This window comes from Gymnoscopelus braueri (genome assembly GCF_963280865.1).
Source record: "Gymnoscopelus braueri genome assembly, chromosome: 6".
Lineage (NCBI taxonomy): Eukaryota > Metazoa > Chordata > Actinopteri > Myctophiformes > Myctophidae > Gymnoscopelus > Gymnoscopelus braueri.
In genome coordinates this window covers 22,786,953-22,804,281 of record NC_137607.1, presented here as the reverse complement: position 1 = coordinate 22,804,281, position 17,329 = coordinate 22,786,953, and the positions used below count along the sequence as shown (strand labels likewise).

The 17,329-nt window shown below is 44.1% G+C and overlaps 1 protein-coding gene across 1 annotated transcript in view; it reads left to right on the top strand.

The window, feature by feature from the left end:
* agbl4 (AGBL carboxypeptidase 4) overlaps positions 1 to 17,329 on the top strand; it is a gene marked incomplete at both ends in the record, with an annotated part of 472,442 nt that overhangs the window by 215,943 nt on the left and 239,170 nt on the right. The window contains one exon of the mRNA XM_080430494.1: positions 569 to 663. Within this exon, the coding sequence (XP_080286620.1) occupies positions 569 to 663 (95 nt within the window). The remainder of the gene's footprint in view (positions 1 to 568; positions 664 to 17,329) is intronic.

Here is a 17,329-nt window from a genome sequence, read left to right as displayed (position 1 = left end):
GTGCCGCGCTATGAGCTTGTAGATCTGCTATTTTTGAATAGCCAGAGAAATCTTAAAATGACCCGGTCTATATGGGTTAAACCCTGCCACCTTGGTTGTTGCTGCTCCATGCAGGCCATGGGCTGAGCATCCGTTTTGGGCCAGGCACATGCGGGCAACATCCCGCCAGGGAACCGCCATGGTGTGTGGTGCCAGATTAGAAGCCGGTGCTACCAGAGATGCTTGCCTTTTATCTGGGGCTTTGTACTGCTACATGGGGTCATGTGAGGGACATTACAGCTGCCTTATCTCCTCATTGTGCTGATAATCTGTCATAATTTTTTTGCCGTGATGCTGGTGGTGGCATTTCAAAAAAATCCCTGTGTTGGTTTCTATTTTAGTGGTCAGGTTCATATTTTGCTGTGTGTGTGTGTGTGTGTGTGCGTGTGTTGGAGGAAGAAAATTAGTGGAGAACACATTAATTATACCCTTTTCTCTGGTATCAAACAGCATTTGAGATGTTGTGACGTTCAGCTGTGTTCTAGGCTATTAATTAAGATCTTTAAATGATATGCTTCATGTCTTTCAGAGGGTGATTTTCAACGTGGTCAACTTCTCCAAGACCAAGAGCCTGTACAGAGATGGCATGTCTCCAGTGGTCAAGTCTACCAGCAGGCCCAAATGGTAGGTGGATAAAACAATAACGACAACACCAGCAACCACAAAAAAACAATATCAATAAGAGCTTAGATAGAGAGCATGCAGCAAATCAGTGGTTCTCAGACTTTTTCAAACGAATTAATTTTGTATTTGGCCGCAGACCACCATCTGATAACACTTTTGTGCCCTGGCACCCCCACACAAGATGGGAGTCCCTGGCACCCCCATTGTGTTGTCAAATCGTTCAAATGTTTTCTAGATTGGTTGAAAATAGCAGATTTACAAGCTCTCAACTCGTTGCATCGCGACGCGTTGAGTGCTTGTAGATCGCTGTTTTCAAATAGCTAATGTATACACTGTATGGTTAAAGTGGTTATACTGATTCTGATGCTATTTTAACAACTTTACATGGGGAACCCCCGGAACACCCCACAACAACCCCCTGGGGTTCCCTGGACCCCACTTTGAGAACCACTGCGGTTTTCTCCCCAATTTTGAGAAAGCAGTTCTTTTGGTCTGTCCGATGACTAGCTTGCACAAAACACGCACGCACACACACACACACACGCACACGCACACGCACACGCACGCACACACACACACACACACACGCACGCAGCCTAAAGACTTGATGCCTTAGATTTCCAGAGTGGAAGCGTCCAGGCCCATTAGCATGTGATCCGTTGGTTGGCGGCATGATGGCTGTCGGAGGTAATAACGGCTGACTGACAGATGCAGAGGTGCTTGTGCGCGTAAGTGGCGTGTGTGCGTGTGCGTGTGCGTGCGTGTGCGTGTGTGTGTGTGTGCGTGTGCGTGTGTGTGCGTGTGCGTGCGTGCACAAAGGTGTGGCAAGAAGGGAATGGGTGGGGGGGGCGGTCTGGTGCAGTTGGGGTTGGGTGCTGAGGCGTCTGCCAGACAGGCTGGTGGAGCCAGCGGGGCGAGGAGGAGGAACAGGGTGGCGTGATGAAGTGTGGCCGTCCAACAGGATCTCTGACATCTGTCATCGGCCGGTGGAGGGCATCCACGGGAACGCCAGGCATCTGCCACCCTGAGCTGTCTGCGTCTGTCTGCCAGCCTCAGAGCTCCCAGAAACCCAGCGTATACGTATAGCACCGCGCCACGCACCGGTCGCAGGCTAATGGGAAGAGACAACTGGGTGACATGGTAGAGAGGAGAGATGAACTGCTGTCCACATACACAACACGACACGACACGACACAACACAACACAACACAACACAACACAACACAACACAACACAACACAACACAACACACATGATGCAGCTGGAGCTCACTGAGTCAACTTTGCGTTTGGGAGTGTCTCTGTTGTGACTCTCGCTCAGCACCACTGGTGTAACTATAGGGAGTGCAGTCCATATAGAGTCAAAAACTCAAATCTTTGCTTCTGGGGGTCCCTGGAACAGACTGTTTTGAGATGGGGGTCGGCGGCCAAATACATATAATTTTGGGGGTCCTTGACATGAAAAAGTTTGAGCACCGCTGATATAGAAACATACGTTTTTCAGGTTAAACACTACAGTAATCGCATGGACACCGGACCTGTTATATGTGGATCATACTACATTTACAGCGTATAGGTCACAACGGGAGGTAATGTGTCTGGGGGGTCCGGGCTCCTGTTACCATGGCGGGCTAATACCATGTTATACCACTCCTCAACAGCACAGTGGCTGCTGCTGTACTACTAAAAGGCACCGAGACGAGAGCCATTTCACCCTCAGACTCGGTGGAACTATTTTTGAACCTGTCTGCGGTTTCCAAGACTTGCCGATGACTTTGTTTGTGTCCCTCCGAAGTGGACCAGATGCTTTTAACACAGCCTCCTCTATTTGACTTTCCATCACCGCAACAAAGCTCGGGCAGGCTCCAAAAAAGTGGTAATCTTCGTCTCTGACAGTTACAGATATGGAAGAAATAGAAGAAAAGGCAAGAGCGCGCCGAGAGTCTCACCTGTTCTGATCCGTAAAAAAAAAAAAAACTTGCAGGGAGCTCGCACATAAACGCTGCACAGCAAGACAGAGCGGCAGGGAGTCGGACGGACGCATTGGACAGAGAGGGAACAACAGACATAGAAAGAAATAGATAACCGATACAAAACGGGGCAGGGGGGGGGGAATACTGGAAAGAGAAATTCACTGAGACAGGTAGACAGGAGGGAGAGGTATAGGAGAATAGATTGCCCCCCCCCACCCCCCTCCACTCCCCTCTGTATTTATCAGAAGAGTCCGTCAGTATTAGCTCAGGAGTTGAAGCCTTTATCTCCCCGTGCAGGTGCTCCATGTCCTAGGGGCCTCCCACAACCACATAGTCTGGTTATAGCTGGAGGCTGTGAGGGCTCTAGCATTGCCAGTCCCTGGCCCGGTGCGACGGCGTCGGGCTCGGGCTCGGCTGGGCGTCCCTGTGAGAGACAGCTGGCAGATTACAGCCCTGCAGGGCCTCTCTCTCGCTATGCTACAGGTGGAGGGATCTATCCTCCAATACCCCCCCTTCCCTCCCTCCCCACACACACACACACACACACACACACACACACACACACACACACACACACACACACACACACACACACCTCCATCCATCCCTCCCCACCTGTCCATGCAGCTTTCCAGCCCCCGGAGCAGGAGACATCAGAGCGGCAGCGCAGACAGAGTGCCGTATTTATCCTCCGTGATTCTGACACAGGAGCGGGATCCATGACTACTGACAGATGACTTAAACAGCGCCGGTGATGCTCGGCGGCACGTGAAATGGGCGGATGAATGATGGCTTTCATTCCCCTCTTCTTGCCCTCACGGACGCCTAACTAGATCATTCCATATGAACGGAGGGCGATAAGCGTCGGACTATGAAATGCTGCAGTGTGTATATGGAGACGGAGGCACGTCGTTACGGTGTGTGTGTGTGTGTGTGTGTGTGTGTGTGTGTGTGTGTGTGTGTGTGTGTGTGTGTGTGTGTGTGTGTGTGTGTGTGTGTGTGTGTGTGTGTGTGTGTGTGTGGTGGCCTCTTGTCATTTGACTTGTGGACTTGTAAAAAGGCTTTTGGATTTGATAGTAGAAAATAGTGTTTTTGAGATAGATGCATGATATGATTAACACCGTTCAATCCTGGAACGCATCTATGTCATTTTAAATTTATTTGGCTATTCCAAAATAGCAGATCTACAAGCTCATAGCGCGGCACCGAGTGCCGCGCTATGAGCTTGTAGATCTGCTATTTAAAAAAAATCGTGTCATTTTTGGCAAATCTTTGAATATATATTTTTCAAAGCGAACATTTGTCAAATATTTTGTTCCAGGGACTCCCAGAAGCTTTGATTTGAGTTACAAATGTTCGCTCTAAAAAAATACATATTCAAGACTTGCACACATTTTCAAGATTTTTCAAAAATAGCAGATCTACAAGCTCATAGCACGGCACTCAGTGTTCTGTGTACATGACTAGATGTAGATGCATTATCATGAGATGCATTATCATGATTGGTCTGTGTGCTGGGCAGCATTGGGCAGTTATAACGTATTACTACTGTAAGTAATACAATATAATACTGCACTTATATAATATTGGGGGCAGCGGTCGGTCGCCTAAAGGTTAGCGAAGGCGTGCTTTGAGACCGAAAGGTTCCTGGTTCGATCGCCATGGAGGAACGATCTGGATGGGGAAATGAATGACCACCACTCACACCCCCTCCCTCAACACAGCTGAAGTGCCCATGAGCAAGGCACTGAATCCACAACTTGCTCCAGTATAGCTTGCTCAGCAATACTATACTGTGGTTGTACTGGTCAGTTCCCAGATGTATGTGTGTGTGTGTGTGTGTGTGTGTGTGTGTGTGTGTGTGTGTGTGTGTGTGTGTGTGTGTGTGTGTGTGTGTGTGTGTGTGTGTGTGTGTGTGTGTGTGTGTGTGTGTGTGTGTGTGTGTGTGTGTGTGTGTGCGTGCGTGATTTTGTAGGGCGTTGCTGAAAAAGAGCACTCATGCTCAGCATACCTGGGTAAATAAAGGTTAAAATAAAATACTGTAATATTAATAAGCAGCCAATCCTCCACATTTATTCCATACGGTTTACTCACAAATGATCAACTTCTTGGTAAATATTGACCTGACTATTCTGATTGTATGTTAATTAAGCATGTTAAAGGCACATACTGTACCATTAGGACCGCAGGGTGAGACCAAAGAGAAGAACGTTAGACGAAAAAAAAAGAAGCAGAAAACGAGCAGAGAGAGTCGAGAGAGAGAAACACATTTTCCTTGCATGAGCGTATTGAAGTGAATGGCCCTCTGGGAGACACTAGGTGCCAAACCAGACTCCCCGTGGTCTGCTATTTGTTAGACTGCTAGAGCAAAGAATTACCCAGCATCCTCATTTTCCGGGCTAAGCTAATTAGAAAGCCAGAGAGCGTGTTGTTGTAATGCAGCCTGGTGGTAGCTGGGGTGTGCTGGAATGGTAGGGGTAAATGGCCAGTATGCTGATATGAGCGTCATTGAGTCAAGCAAGAGATGCTGCTGCGTGCCGTGGAGGTTCCCATGTGGCGAGGGGGGGGGGGGGGGGGAGAGAGTACAATATGGTGGAGGAATGGCTTCACATAGAGGAAGAAATAACACGAAGAAAACCTTTCTAAACACTTCTTAACCCTATGACCCGAGGCCGATTCTACAAATGTCTTCAAAATACAAATAAACCGTTTTTTGGAAAATATTTTTTAATTTTCTTTCAAAAAAAATAGCAGAGCTTGTAGATCTGCTATTTTTTAATAGCCAAAGAAATCTAAAGATGACACTTTCCCGGACTAAATAGGTTGAAACAGTATTGGTGTTAGTGCTTTATCGCGTCATTGCAATAAGTCAGATCCTATTGTGACATCGTCTGTCATTTTAGTTATGCTTACTTTGTTTTGAATCTCCTCAAATGGATCAAAACAAAACAAAACAAAACAAATCAAACGAGGCAGACGCTATGTGACAAGTGCACACCGCTCATTCAATCATAGTCATCATTACAATACCTACACTGCCTTATGCACTCATTATATTCAAATGAATTTACGTTTATAATATCGTATGATAACCGTGAGGTCCACCGTATGGTATATTAATGTGGTCTCATCATCACTGTCCCTTAACCCATTAAGGCCTGAGGCAGATTCTACAAAAATGTCTTCTAAATCCTAACGTTTTTCTTGAAAAACGTATGTTTCTAAGTCGGTGGTGCTTCAAACTTTTTCCTGTCAAGTACCCCCCAAAATAATGTCTATTTGGCCACCGACCCCCATCGGAATATGTTATTCCAGGGACCCCCAGAAGCAAAGATTTGAGTAAAAGAATATTCGCTTAAAAAAAAAATAGATCTGCTATTTTTTGAATAGCCAAAGTATAAAATAATGGTTATAGCTTAAAATCTAAAGTAACACAGTATGCGTTCCCCGGATTGAATGGATTAAATAATGCTCCACTTCCTCATTAGTCAGCGTGGGCAGGTGGAGTAAAAATAGCTACACCTCTGACTGCGCGCACAGATGAGCAGTCTGTGAACTGGAGGGAAGTGTTGCCAAACATTGCTTCTAAAGTTAGAAACCAGCCAACCTTGGTTCAAGGGTAAATGCTTTTCTTTTTTTTTGTGTTGTTGCTGCTATATTTCCCTTTTTCATCAAAGGGAAAGGTGGAAAAAATAACTTGAGAGAAGTGCTTTTCAAGCAGCGGCGCTCCTCAGCTCCAAGTCAGCCAGCCAGTCGGTCAGTCAGTCTGGGCAATTTTTGCTTTTTCTACCAAAAATCCTTGGTGTAAGCGTGCACGATGCAACAGCATAGTGAAATTCTATTTGGAGATGTCCGCAGCTCCATCAGGGTGCATGTTAGCTGTAATTGTTCTGTCAATCAGCAACAGCCCCGTGCCTGCTTTGCTGCACCGCCCCCCCCCCCAACCCGTCACCCCCCCCCCCTCCACCAACATCACCACTCGTTAAGCCCCGGTTCAGGGTGTGAGGGGGAGGTGAGAGGGAGGTGGGGGTGAGTGGACGACTAGGGTGTATCTCTCCACTTTTCACTGACACGTCTGTCTTTCTTGCCATCTTTTCTCTCTCTCACCTTTCCCCCTTTTCATTATTGTTTCCCTTCTCCCCTCTGTTTTATTTTTTGGGCTTTTATTTGTCCTCTTTTCCCCTTTTCAAACACGACCCTCTCCCTCGTACTTTTGTTTCTTTCGTCGTCCATGATTGCCATCTGGCAACCCCTGTTCGCCCGGCGTCCTTCTCCTCTTTTTTAATGCGTTCCCCCCATTGTTGTTGTTGTCTGTCGCACCAATGTCACCAAGACAAATCTAATCTCCTGTTTAATGTTGATTCTGATTCTGATTTGTTGTTCGGGGGGAAAAAGAGAGGCGACAGACAGACAGTGTAGGGGGGAACTGCAGCTGTTTAGGAAAACGGTTTTGTCACCACGGCGGGTCCTTTACTGATAGATAGATAGATAGATAGGGGCGACTTCTACTGCAGCTAGTGGGTCCTTCAAGCCCTGTGAAGAAGCCTTGTCTTTATCCCATTGATACCTGGAACGCATCTGTGTCACTTTAGATGTCTTTGGCTATTCAAAAATAGCAGATATACAAGCTCATAGCGCGGCACCGAGTGCCGCGCTACGAGCTTGTAGATCTGCTATTTTTGAAAAATCGTGAATTTTTATTTTTTAGATTTTTTTTTCAAAAAACTGTTAGGATTTAGATTTTTTTAAAGAATCGCCTCAGGTCTTAATGGGTTAAACTTGTAGCAGCAGTCACACTGCTGCATAGGGGCTGTCAGTGGTCTTCTACGCCCGTGGTGGTGTGTTTGACAGGATTCCGGCGGATGGGGGGGGGGGGGGGGGGTGGGGGTTCTCTCTTGAGGACAGGAAGTCAGGCATTGAACGGGGAGAGACGTTTCGGCGTGTAGACAGGCACAGGCAGGAAAGGTTGTGGAGAGACCTAGAGACCTACTCTTTGACTGCTTCCACTTTCTTCAAGACTCCTAGCTATAGTCTCTTCTTCCCCCCCCGCACACGCTCGCCACGCCACGCCACCGAGCCACTCGCGCAATTAACCACGTGGCATGCCTTTTAACCCATTAAGACCTGAGGTTTTTTGAAAGTTTTGAAATTTTGAAACATTTTGAAAAAAAAAATCTAAAACACTTTCTTTCAAGATTTTTTTTTTCAAGATTTTTTTCAAAAATAGCAGATCTACAAGCTCATAGCGCGGCACTCGGTGCCGCGCTATGAGCTTGTATATCTGCTATTTTTGAATAGCCAAAGACATCTAAAGTGACACAGATGCGTTCCAGGTATCAATGGGTTAATAATAGACCTTTTAATTGACGACAAATGAAGAGTGATGTAAAATAGCTAATAGCTTTGCGCTAATTAATAGGGGAATTGAATGCTTGTTAATTAAGGGCAAACAGGACAAGGACCGGCTCGGGTAATTTGAGCAATAAAACCGAGACTAACGACTCATTTCCAAACAGACGTGCTTCATAAAAACGTCAAGCGGGGGGGGGGGGGGCCCCGTTCTGCTTTTTTTTAGAACACCCACTGCCCCGCAGTGCTCCCCGTTACCAGCAGCGTCCCCCCCACCCCTGACCCCTCGGCGCCACACACACACCACACACACACGCACACACACACACACACGCACACACACACACACGCACACACATACACGCACACACATACACATACACACACACACACACACACACACACACAGTAAAATATATTTATATAAACAGCACTGTCCCGGCTCCCTTCCTAATACCCAGTGGCACTTTAACCCATTAAGACCGGGAACGCATGTGTGTTATTTTTAGATTTCTTTTGGCTGTTCAAAAAATCTTGAACATTTGTGCAAATCTTTGAATATATATATTTTTTTTATGCAAACATTTGTGACTCAAATCTTTGCTTCTGGGGATTCTACAAATATCTTCTAAATCCTAAGTTTAAAAAAATAATGTTTTACTTACGGTATGTGTTTATATCAGTGGTTCAATTTGAGTTATTGCATTAGATTATGGTCATTTAGCAGACGCTTTTATCCAAAGCGACTTACAATAAGTGCATTCAACATAATGTAGGCAAGAAAACTACTAACCACCAGAAGTCTTAAGTGCATTCTCTTCTCTTAAAAATATTCACTTAAAAAAATATATCTATAAATTCAAATATTTGCATACATTTTCACGATTTGTCAAAAAAATAGCAGATCTCAAAGCTCGTAGAGCTTGTACATCTGTACATGCTATTTTTGAATAGCCAAAGAAATACAAAAATGACACAGATGCGTTACGGTCTTAATGGGTTAAGACGAATGGCGCCCGTATAGCATCTTTGGGTGATAATAACATAGATTATTATTTTTCCACAACAATACGGGGCCACGTGTCTCAATAGTATACTATGATGTGCAACACGCAATATATCGGAATGAATCAAATCCCCACGCGATGATTATTGCCACCGATTCCTGTTAGTATTTAGTACCTATGAGTGCTTCCCCCTGTCCTTGTCTCCCTGTGGTCATAACTCATGGGCCTCAAGCTATACACTATATAGGTTGAAATTAATATTCAGCGGCGGCTTCGCACACATGACACCAAAGTTCTCCGCCTCAAAGACAGGCTAGTAGGATGTTAAAGGTACTTTGTGTTTACCACGGTTTTTTTATTACACCTGTACAGTGGCTCTGCACCCTATCTCTCTGCCTGGGCGCCTGTGTGTTTAATTTAACCCATTTAGACCGGGAAACAATGTGATTGTTTGTGTCATTTTTAGATTTATTTGGGCTATTCAAAAATAGCAGATATACAAGCTCTTAGCGCGGCACCGAGTGCCGCGCTATGAGCTTGTAGATCTGCAATTTTTTTTTATAGTGAAAATTTCTGCAAATCTTTGAATATATATATTTTCTAAAGTGAACATTTGTAACTCAAATCTTTGCTTCTGGGGATTCTACAAATGTCTTCTAAATCCTACAGTTTTTTGAAAAATGCATGTTTCTATATCAGTGGTTCTCAAACCCCCAACACCAAAGGACCCCCAAAATCATATGTAGTTGGCCGCGGACCCCCATTGCAAAATATTGTGTAATAGGGACCCCCAGAAGCAAAGATTTGAGTAAAAAAAAAACATTTCAAAATATATATATTCAAATATTCACGATTTTTCAAAAATAGCAGATCTACAAGCTCATAGCGCGGCACTCGGTGCCGCGCTATGAGCTTGTATATCTGCTATTTTTGAATAGCCAAAGAAATCTAAAAATGATTCCCGGATTGAAAGGGTTAAAATAAAAGAAGGGAGAGAGAGAGCTAGAGAGAGAGAGAGAGAGAGAGAGAGCTACATTATATTCTAAGTTGTCTGTTGGCCCCTGCAGTGTGAACCATAGTATTCATTTGAAAGTATATGGATTTCATATAAGATTTTTAGATTAAAAACTAAACGAAAAAGAAGGGAAAAAAAGGCAGCAGACAATATGACGCTCGCCCTCCGTCAACATTGTCTCAGCGATAAGGGAATGCGGACAAAAATCTTTTTAATAAAACCTCAACCCCATCGCGAGACACACTGGCACCTAATTGTCTGTCACCAGTTCACCCAGCGAGAGGAAATGGAGAGGGCTCGGAATCTAAGTGAATATTTTGAAGGAGAGAAGACTCTATGTGGTAGAAAAAGGCAGCCTGGGGTGACACCAATCCCAAATCTGAAATGGCGCTCCTGTACTGGGGGGCAATTACTTCCATTTCCCCCCACCTAGCTCTGGCAGGCTTTAAAGATCGGTGAGAGGAAAGTGATTACAAAGTTCTATTTCATTAGATGAAAATGACACCTCTTTTCCATTTCCAGTTTTCCCCATTCCATCTGGGAGTCTTTATTCTCCTGTGTGTGCGCCATCAGGACAAATAGGAAAGAGAGAGAGGGAGAGAGAGAGAGAGGGAGAGGGAGGCACCAATCGGAACCATCTACAGCACGCGCTAGCTTCCTTGTTCACAGAAACTCATTAGCATGCCGCAAGAGGAAGTGAAAGAGGATTATATGGGAGAAATAATGGGACAAAATGTAACAAATAGATTAATAATAATCTTCCAGATGGGGATAAGGCATGTGTGTGGGTGCATGTACACATACAGAGAGTGTGTGTGTGTGTGTGTGTGTGTGTGTGTGTGTGTGTGTGTGTGTGTGTGTGTGTGTGTGTGTGTGTGTGTGTGTGTGTGTGTGTGTGTGTGTGTGTGTGTGTGTGTGTGTGTGTGTGTGTGTGTGTGTGTGTGTGTGTGTGTGTGTGCATATACCTTGCCTGCAGAGATGGTGGAACCAAGAAGAGGGAATGAAAAGAAAGAAAGAAAAGAAAGGGGGTGGGGGGGGCGGGGGGGGGGCGGGGGTTAGAACAAGCTGGTGGAGTATTGTGGTGGAGAGACAGCTTGCTCCTGGCTCTCCATTCAACCCGCAAATGACTTACCTGGACAGTTATATGTTTGCCTGGAGGAGAATTAAAAAGCCACTTCATTTTCCCCCCCTTTTTAGATGCCGGGTGTACCGGTGTCAGTGCTATAGCCCTCCCTGAAAGCACTCTAATCTAAATGCTTTTGTCAGGGGAGATTTGGTAGATTGCAGCAGGCAGGGGTACAAATTGGTTGTGTCATCTTATAATGAACTAGGTGAGGCGTTGCAGTTTTTCTGCAGCCAACGTGGTCCCTTGCTGATTACTGTACTGTAAGTCTGTGTGGCTGTTTTTAGCCATGTCAGGTGGGGTGCGGCACACTCCCCAGCCCCACCCCACCACACATTGTACCTGCCACTTAATGTTGCCAAAAGAACCGACACAATGTTTCCTGGACATAAACAGAGCATTTTTGCAGAATTCAACTTTTGATGAAATTTGCGTAAAAAGTATTTTCCATATTGTTAGATGCCTTAACCCATTAAGACCTGAGGCCGATTCTATACGAAATGTCTTATAGATCCCAAAACAGTTTTCTGAAAAAAACTGCTGTTTCTATATCAGTGGTGCTCAAACTTTTTCCATGTCCAAGGACCACCCGAAATTATATGTATTTGGCCCACGGACTCCCATCTCTAAATATTTTTGTTCGAGGGACCCCCCCAGAAGCAAAGATTTGAGTTACAAATGTTCGCTTTAAAAAATATATATATTCAAAGATTTGCTCACATTTTCAAGATTTTTCAAAAATAGCAGATCTACAAGCAGATAGCAGATATTCAAGCTCGTAGTACTGAGTGCCGCGATACGAGCTTATAGATCTGCTATTTTTGGAAAATCATGAAAGTTTGTGCAAATCTTTGAATATATATATATTTTTAAAGCAAACATTTATAACTCAAATCTTTGCTTCTGGGGAATTCTACAAATGTCTTCTAAATCCTACAGTTTTTTGAAAAATTATCGTTTATATATCAGTGGTTCTCAAACCTTTTCATGTCAAGGACCCCCAAAATTATATATATTTGGCCGCGGACCCCCATCTCAAAATATTTTGTTCCATTCGATTCCATAAAAAAAAATAGCAGACATACAAGCTCATAGCACGGCACGCGGTGCCGCGCTATGAGCTTGTATGTCTGCTATTTTTGAATAGCCAAAGAAATTGGACAAATCTGAATATGACACGCGTTCGATGCGTTCCCGGTCTTAACACCTTTACCGCCGGGCCCGTAGTTCTACGGGCCGTTAAATCCAACGGTTAAGCGCCGAGCCCGTAGTCCTACGGGCTGCGGTCTTTTCGCGCATGCGCGGTCCGGGTGCACTTTCGGAATTTTTTTGATCCACTTCCGTTTCCGGTTTGATGACAGGAAATAGAATTATTTGGGATCCGGTTTCGACGATCACGCCCGCTCCCATTCTACAGACGAAACTGAAACTCAATTCTCTTCCTGTAGTTTTTTCTCCTCGCATTTCACTGTTTAACGTAATCCGCTCTAACTCAAACATGGATGCCCCGTTTGACACGTGGTTTTCACTGGGAGATACAGGGAGATCTCGCGGATGTAAACAGACCGTTCACGGCTCAATCTTAAGGATTTTAACAAGATCTATGGCGACATGAAAAAAACAAAAAAACAACAAAAACACCTTGGCACTGGTGAGTACATTATGAGATTAACCTCTGGCGGTGGATGTGTTAACGGGTTAACGCAGGATTTGCATTTTTCTATTGTTGCCATATCTGTGAGCCGTACAGAATATAGTGTGTGAGGGTTATTTGGAGTTGAGGCTTTGGCTATAGGGTTCCGTAGCTTCTCATTGGGTGTGCTCAGCACGACGGAGGGGTTGACCCCTCGACCCCTGGCTAAAGGATTATGGGTATCTCAGCGATTCCACAAAGCCGTTGCTGTCAGGCGCTGACGGGACACATTAGGGGCACTGTGTGAAGGCCTGGGTGAAATCTGCATTCTGCCCAACACACAGGAATTTCTCCCTCCCTCCATCTTATCCTCACTGTCTCCCAGTTACTCAAGTACTGTACTTAAGTACAATTTTGAGGTACTTTTACTTTACTGGAGTATTTCCAATTGTCTACACTTTTACTTCTACTCCACTATACATCGGTGGCAAATATTGTACTTTTACTCCACTACAATTATTTGAAAACTTTAGTTACTCGTTACTTTACAGATATAAATGATTACATTATAAAATATACATTAACCAGTTTAGCCCTATTTTATACAGAGGCTATTTGAAAATAGCCGATCTACAAGCTCACAACGCGTCGCGATGCGACGCGTTGTGAGCTTGTAGATGTGCTATTTTCAAACATTTTAGTACTTTTACTTGTGGTACTTTAAGTACATTTTGATGCCAATAATTTAGTACTTTTACTCAAGTTAACTTTGAATTCTGGACTTTTTTGGTACTTTTACTTAAGTGAAGAATTTGAGTACCTTTCCCACCACCACTCCCTCTCTGTCTCTCTCTCTCTCTCTCTCTCTCTCTCTCTCTCTCTCTCTCTCTCTCTCTCTCTCTCTCTCTCTCTCTCTCTCTCTCTCTCACCCACAACCGACCCCCCAAACCCCTCTCTCCATCATGTGGTGTGTGTCAGAGAGTGCGCAGTTAAAATCCTTATACTGTTAATTTAACTCTGAAGAGCTTTTCTAAACACTGGAGGATTTTGCTGTGTGGTGAATTCAAACAACTCGGCTAAGTCAACAGCTGTATGAAGGACGCTCCGGCTCCAGTAACACAGATGCTTCAGCAGAGCTGCAGTAGTATACTGTATCTGCAGCTGCCAGACCATTTTCCTTCCTCTTTTGAAGATAGATTCTTGAAAAAAATCCTCCTTGTCCCCTTATTGCATTTGTCTCTCCCCCCCCCCCCATTATGAGGAGCCGAATGGGAGATAATTCCCCTTACCTCTCATACAGAATACAGTAGAATACTGAAAAACCCCTTACATAATACTACTGAAAATTACGCCTCTCGAAATAGGCTCTATGCACAGCAGCCATATTGTGAAGACATTCACAGGTGTTGCCAATGATGATACTAATGAAGGCTCTGTTCCACTCTTGGTCAAACAGAGTCAGGGTGCTGATGTTGTGCATATTGGCTCACTGGAAACAAACGCTACACCAGTGGGTCTAAAGTTGGGGTCCAGGGACCCTCATGGGCTTCCAAATGGCTCGTAACTCTGAGAGTGTACAAATGGAACCAAAAGGGTCCATTTGGTTCCATTTTTACACTCTCAGAGTTATGGGGGTCGTGGAAACCACTGTGCTACACTAAATGGAACAGAGCCTTCATTAGTATCATTGGTAACACCTGTGAAGGAAGTGATAATATGGCTGTTTTGCATAGAGCCTATAGACCATACATTCACACGGCGGCCATATTGCTATTAAGTTAATGAAATGCCACCCCGGTTTCCATGGCAACGGGGTGGCATTTTCATGTTTCATGTTAAATTCCAAAATGGCCGCTGTGTGAATATGGTCTATTGACTGTCAACATGGTCCTCTCCACTCAAAGCTTGTCTCGGACCCCCTGCACCATCGGTACTGTAGCCCCACCACAAGGCTGTGTGCTCTCTCCCCTATGCGCTTCTCCCTCTTCACTAACTGGCAACTGCTGCATGTCTAGTAGCCACCAATCGCTCGTGCTTCTGAAGTTTACACAATCCTCGTTTGGCCTAATCACCAATGGTGGACGTGTCCACCAACAGGGAAGTTGACCATCTGGCTTTCCTGTTGCTAGCTAGAACAACTTGGAGCTCAATGCTCTAAAGACTGTAGAGAAGAGATGGTGGCTAGGGCACTGACGATGGTTTTATGACCGAAACGTTTATCCCGCCATCACTCTTGCACTTTGAGCACTTTAGCACGTGGTTGAGCATGCAAAAAAATAAAGCAAAAACGTGTTTTTTTTCCCCCTAGTCTCTTTCTAAGGAGTCATCCTTAAAGGGATAGTTCACCCCCAAAATGACATTTTTTTCTATCGATTAGTCACCCGCCCCTTGAATTCATGGATTTTTTTTTGTTTTTGTTGCATTCCTAAGCCAAAAGTGTGATGACTGGCAGCGGTTCGGTTCCGATAGGAGACACAAAGAGTCTCCTTTGTGTCTCCTACCGGTCCGCTGGTCATCAAATGAATGCGACTAAATAACTAAAAAATATCCATGAATTCAAGTCTCCATGGGCTGACTAATCGACATTATTTGGGTGAACTATCCCTTTAAAATATTTGTGTTTTGTGCAAGTCTTTCACCACCCTGTTCCTCTTAGTTCTTGAGACCACCGCAACCTGCGACCAACCTTGTACTAAGGACAAAGAAAGTCTGCCCTGCACTATAAGTAAGACAAGATGGTCACGTATTTTGGCAGGTCAACAATTTCCCTGTAACAGTAGTAGTGCCATGCTAGAAGACAGAGGAGGAGGCCGAGGAGGCAGACGTTTGAGTATTGGAAAGAGGGATTAAACTCCATCAGCAGGTACTTTAGCCCTGCGCTTCCTGAGTGCCCTACATCAGTTATCCTAAGCAGGCATCTATTAAAGCACTTTAGTGTATATCCCAGTAGTCCGTGTGTGAATGTGCCAGAGTGAGACAGGAGTCATTAATCCAGGACCAGAACAGAACAGAAGGGGGCGGGGTTATGGTACTTGATGCCTACCGGCACAAAGGACTGACCAAGGACTGACCATACCCCCCATTGGGGTTCATCCAGGGTAGAAATATACTTTGCACATGATGTCCAACCTACATTTACTGGTACACATACATTTTAAAGATATATACTGTAGTGCTGCATGGGTCCACAAGGGTCCACAATTATAGCCAACGGCGATCAGAATCAGTGGTGGAAAAAAGTACTCAAATGTGTTACTTAAAGGGGAATTTTGGACTAAAGTTTTCTTACCTTTTCTATGACGTTATGATATCTTAGGATGAATGGTACAGTAGAAAAATTTCATAACTCCACCCCTGAGCCGCCACAGCTTAAAAGGTGCGCGGATAGGCCTTAGGTTAGATCACATATTTTAATAGCTTTTTTTCTTTTTTTTTTTTTTTGAGATCTGACGTTCATAGTGACAGAACACTGTCCCCCAAAAAAAAAAAAAAACAGAAGTCTCGCTAGACGAGATTGAAATCTCGAGATTTCAATCTCGTCTAGCGAGATCTGTTTTTTTTTTTTTTTTTTTTTTTTGGTTGCATAGTGTTCTGTCACTATGAACGTCAGATCTCACCAAAAAAAACTAAAAAAAAAACTATTAAAATATGTGATCTAACCTAAGGCCTATCCGCGCACCTTTTAAGCTGTGGCGGCTCAGGGGTGGAGTTATGAAATTTTTCTACTGTACCATTCATCCTAAGATATCATAACGTCATAGAAAAGGTAAGAAAACTTTAGTCCAAAATTCCCCTTTAAGTGAAAGTATCAATACTGCAATGTAGAAGTAGCAGTTCGTTAGATCGGCTATTTTCAAATGGCCTATGTATAAAACAGGGCTAAAGTGGTTAATGTATGTTTGTAATCATTTATATCTGCAAAGTAACTAGTAACTAAAGTTTTCAAAATAATTGTAGTGGAGTAAAAGTACAATATTTGCCTCTGAGATGTAGTGGAGTAGAATTAGATAGAGACAAAAAGAAGTAGAGACAATTGGAAATACTCCAGTAAAGTAAAAATATCCCAAAATTGTACTTAAGTACAGTACTTGAGTAAATGTACTTAGTTACTTTACACCACTGGATCAGATGCTCTTTGGAGAGGTTTACCAAATGACACATTTTATTTCCTCTGCAGAGACACCATAGACAAGTATTTCAGGCAGACTTAAAAAAGTTTTCAATATTTACTCTTTTGCTGGTCCATGTTTAAAATAATGGTCAGTCCAACAGTGAGATAACATGTTTGCCTTGTGTGTGTGTGTGTGTGAGTGCATGCGTTCGTGCGTGCGTGTCCCTCAGTCCCTCAGTCCCTCAGGTAGCCTATATATTCATTATTTAATTATCAAAGCGATTAACTGGAACAGCTGACATTTTATGAATGGCTTTTTCAAAAGATTTGCACACATTTTCACGATTTTGCCAAAAAAAAGCAATATTTGGCTAATGTTCCCCCTAGACTATGGCTGCTGTGGTTCAAGTGGTTAACAGTACAGAATGGGACAGTTTAACAAGAAACGATGACAAA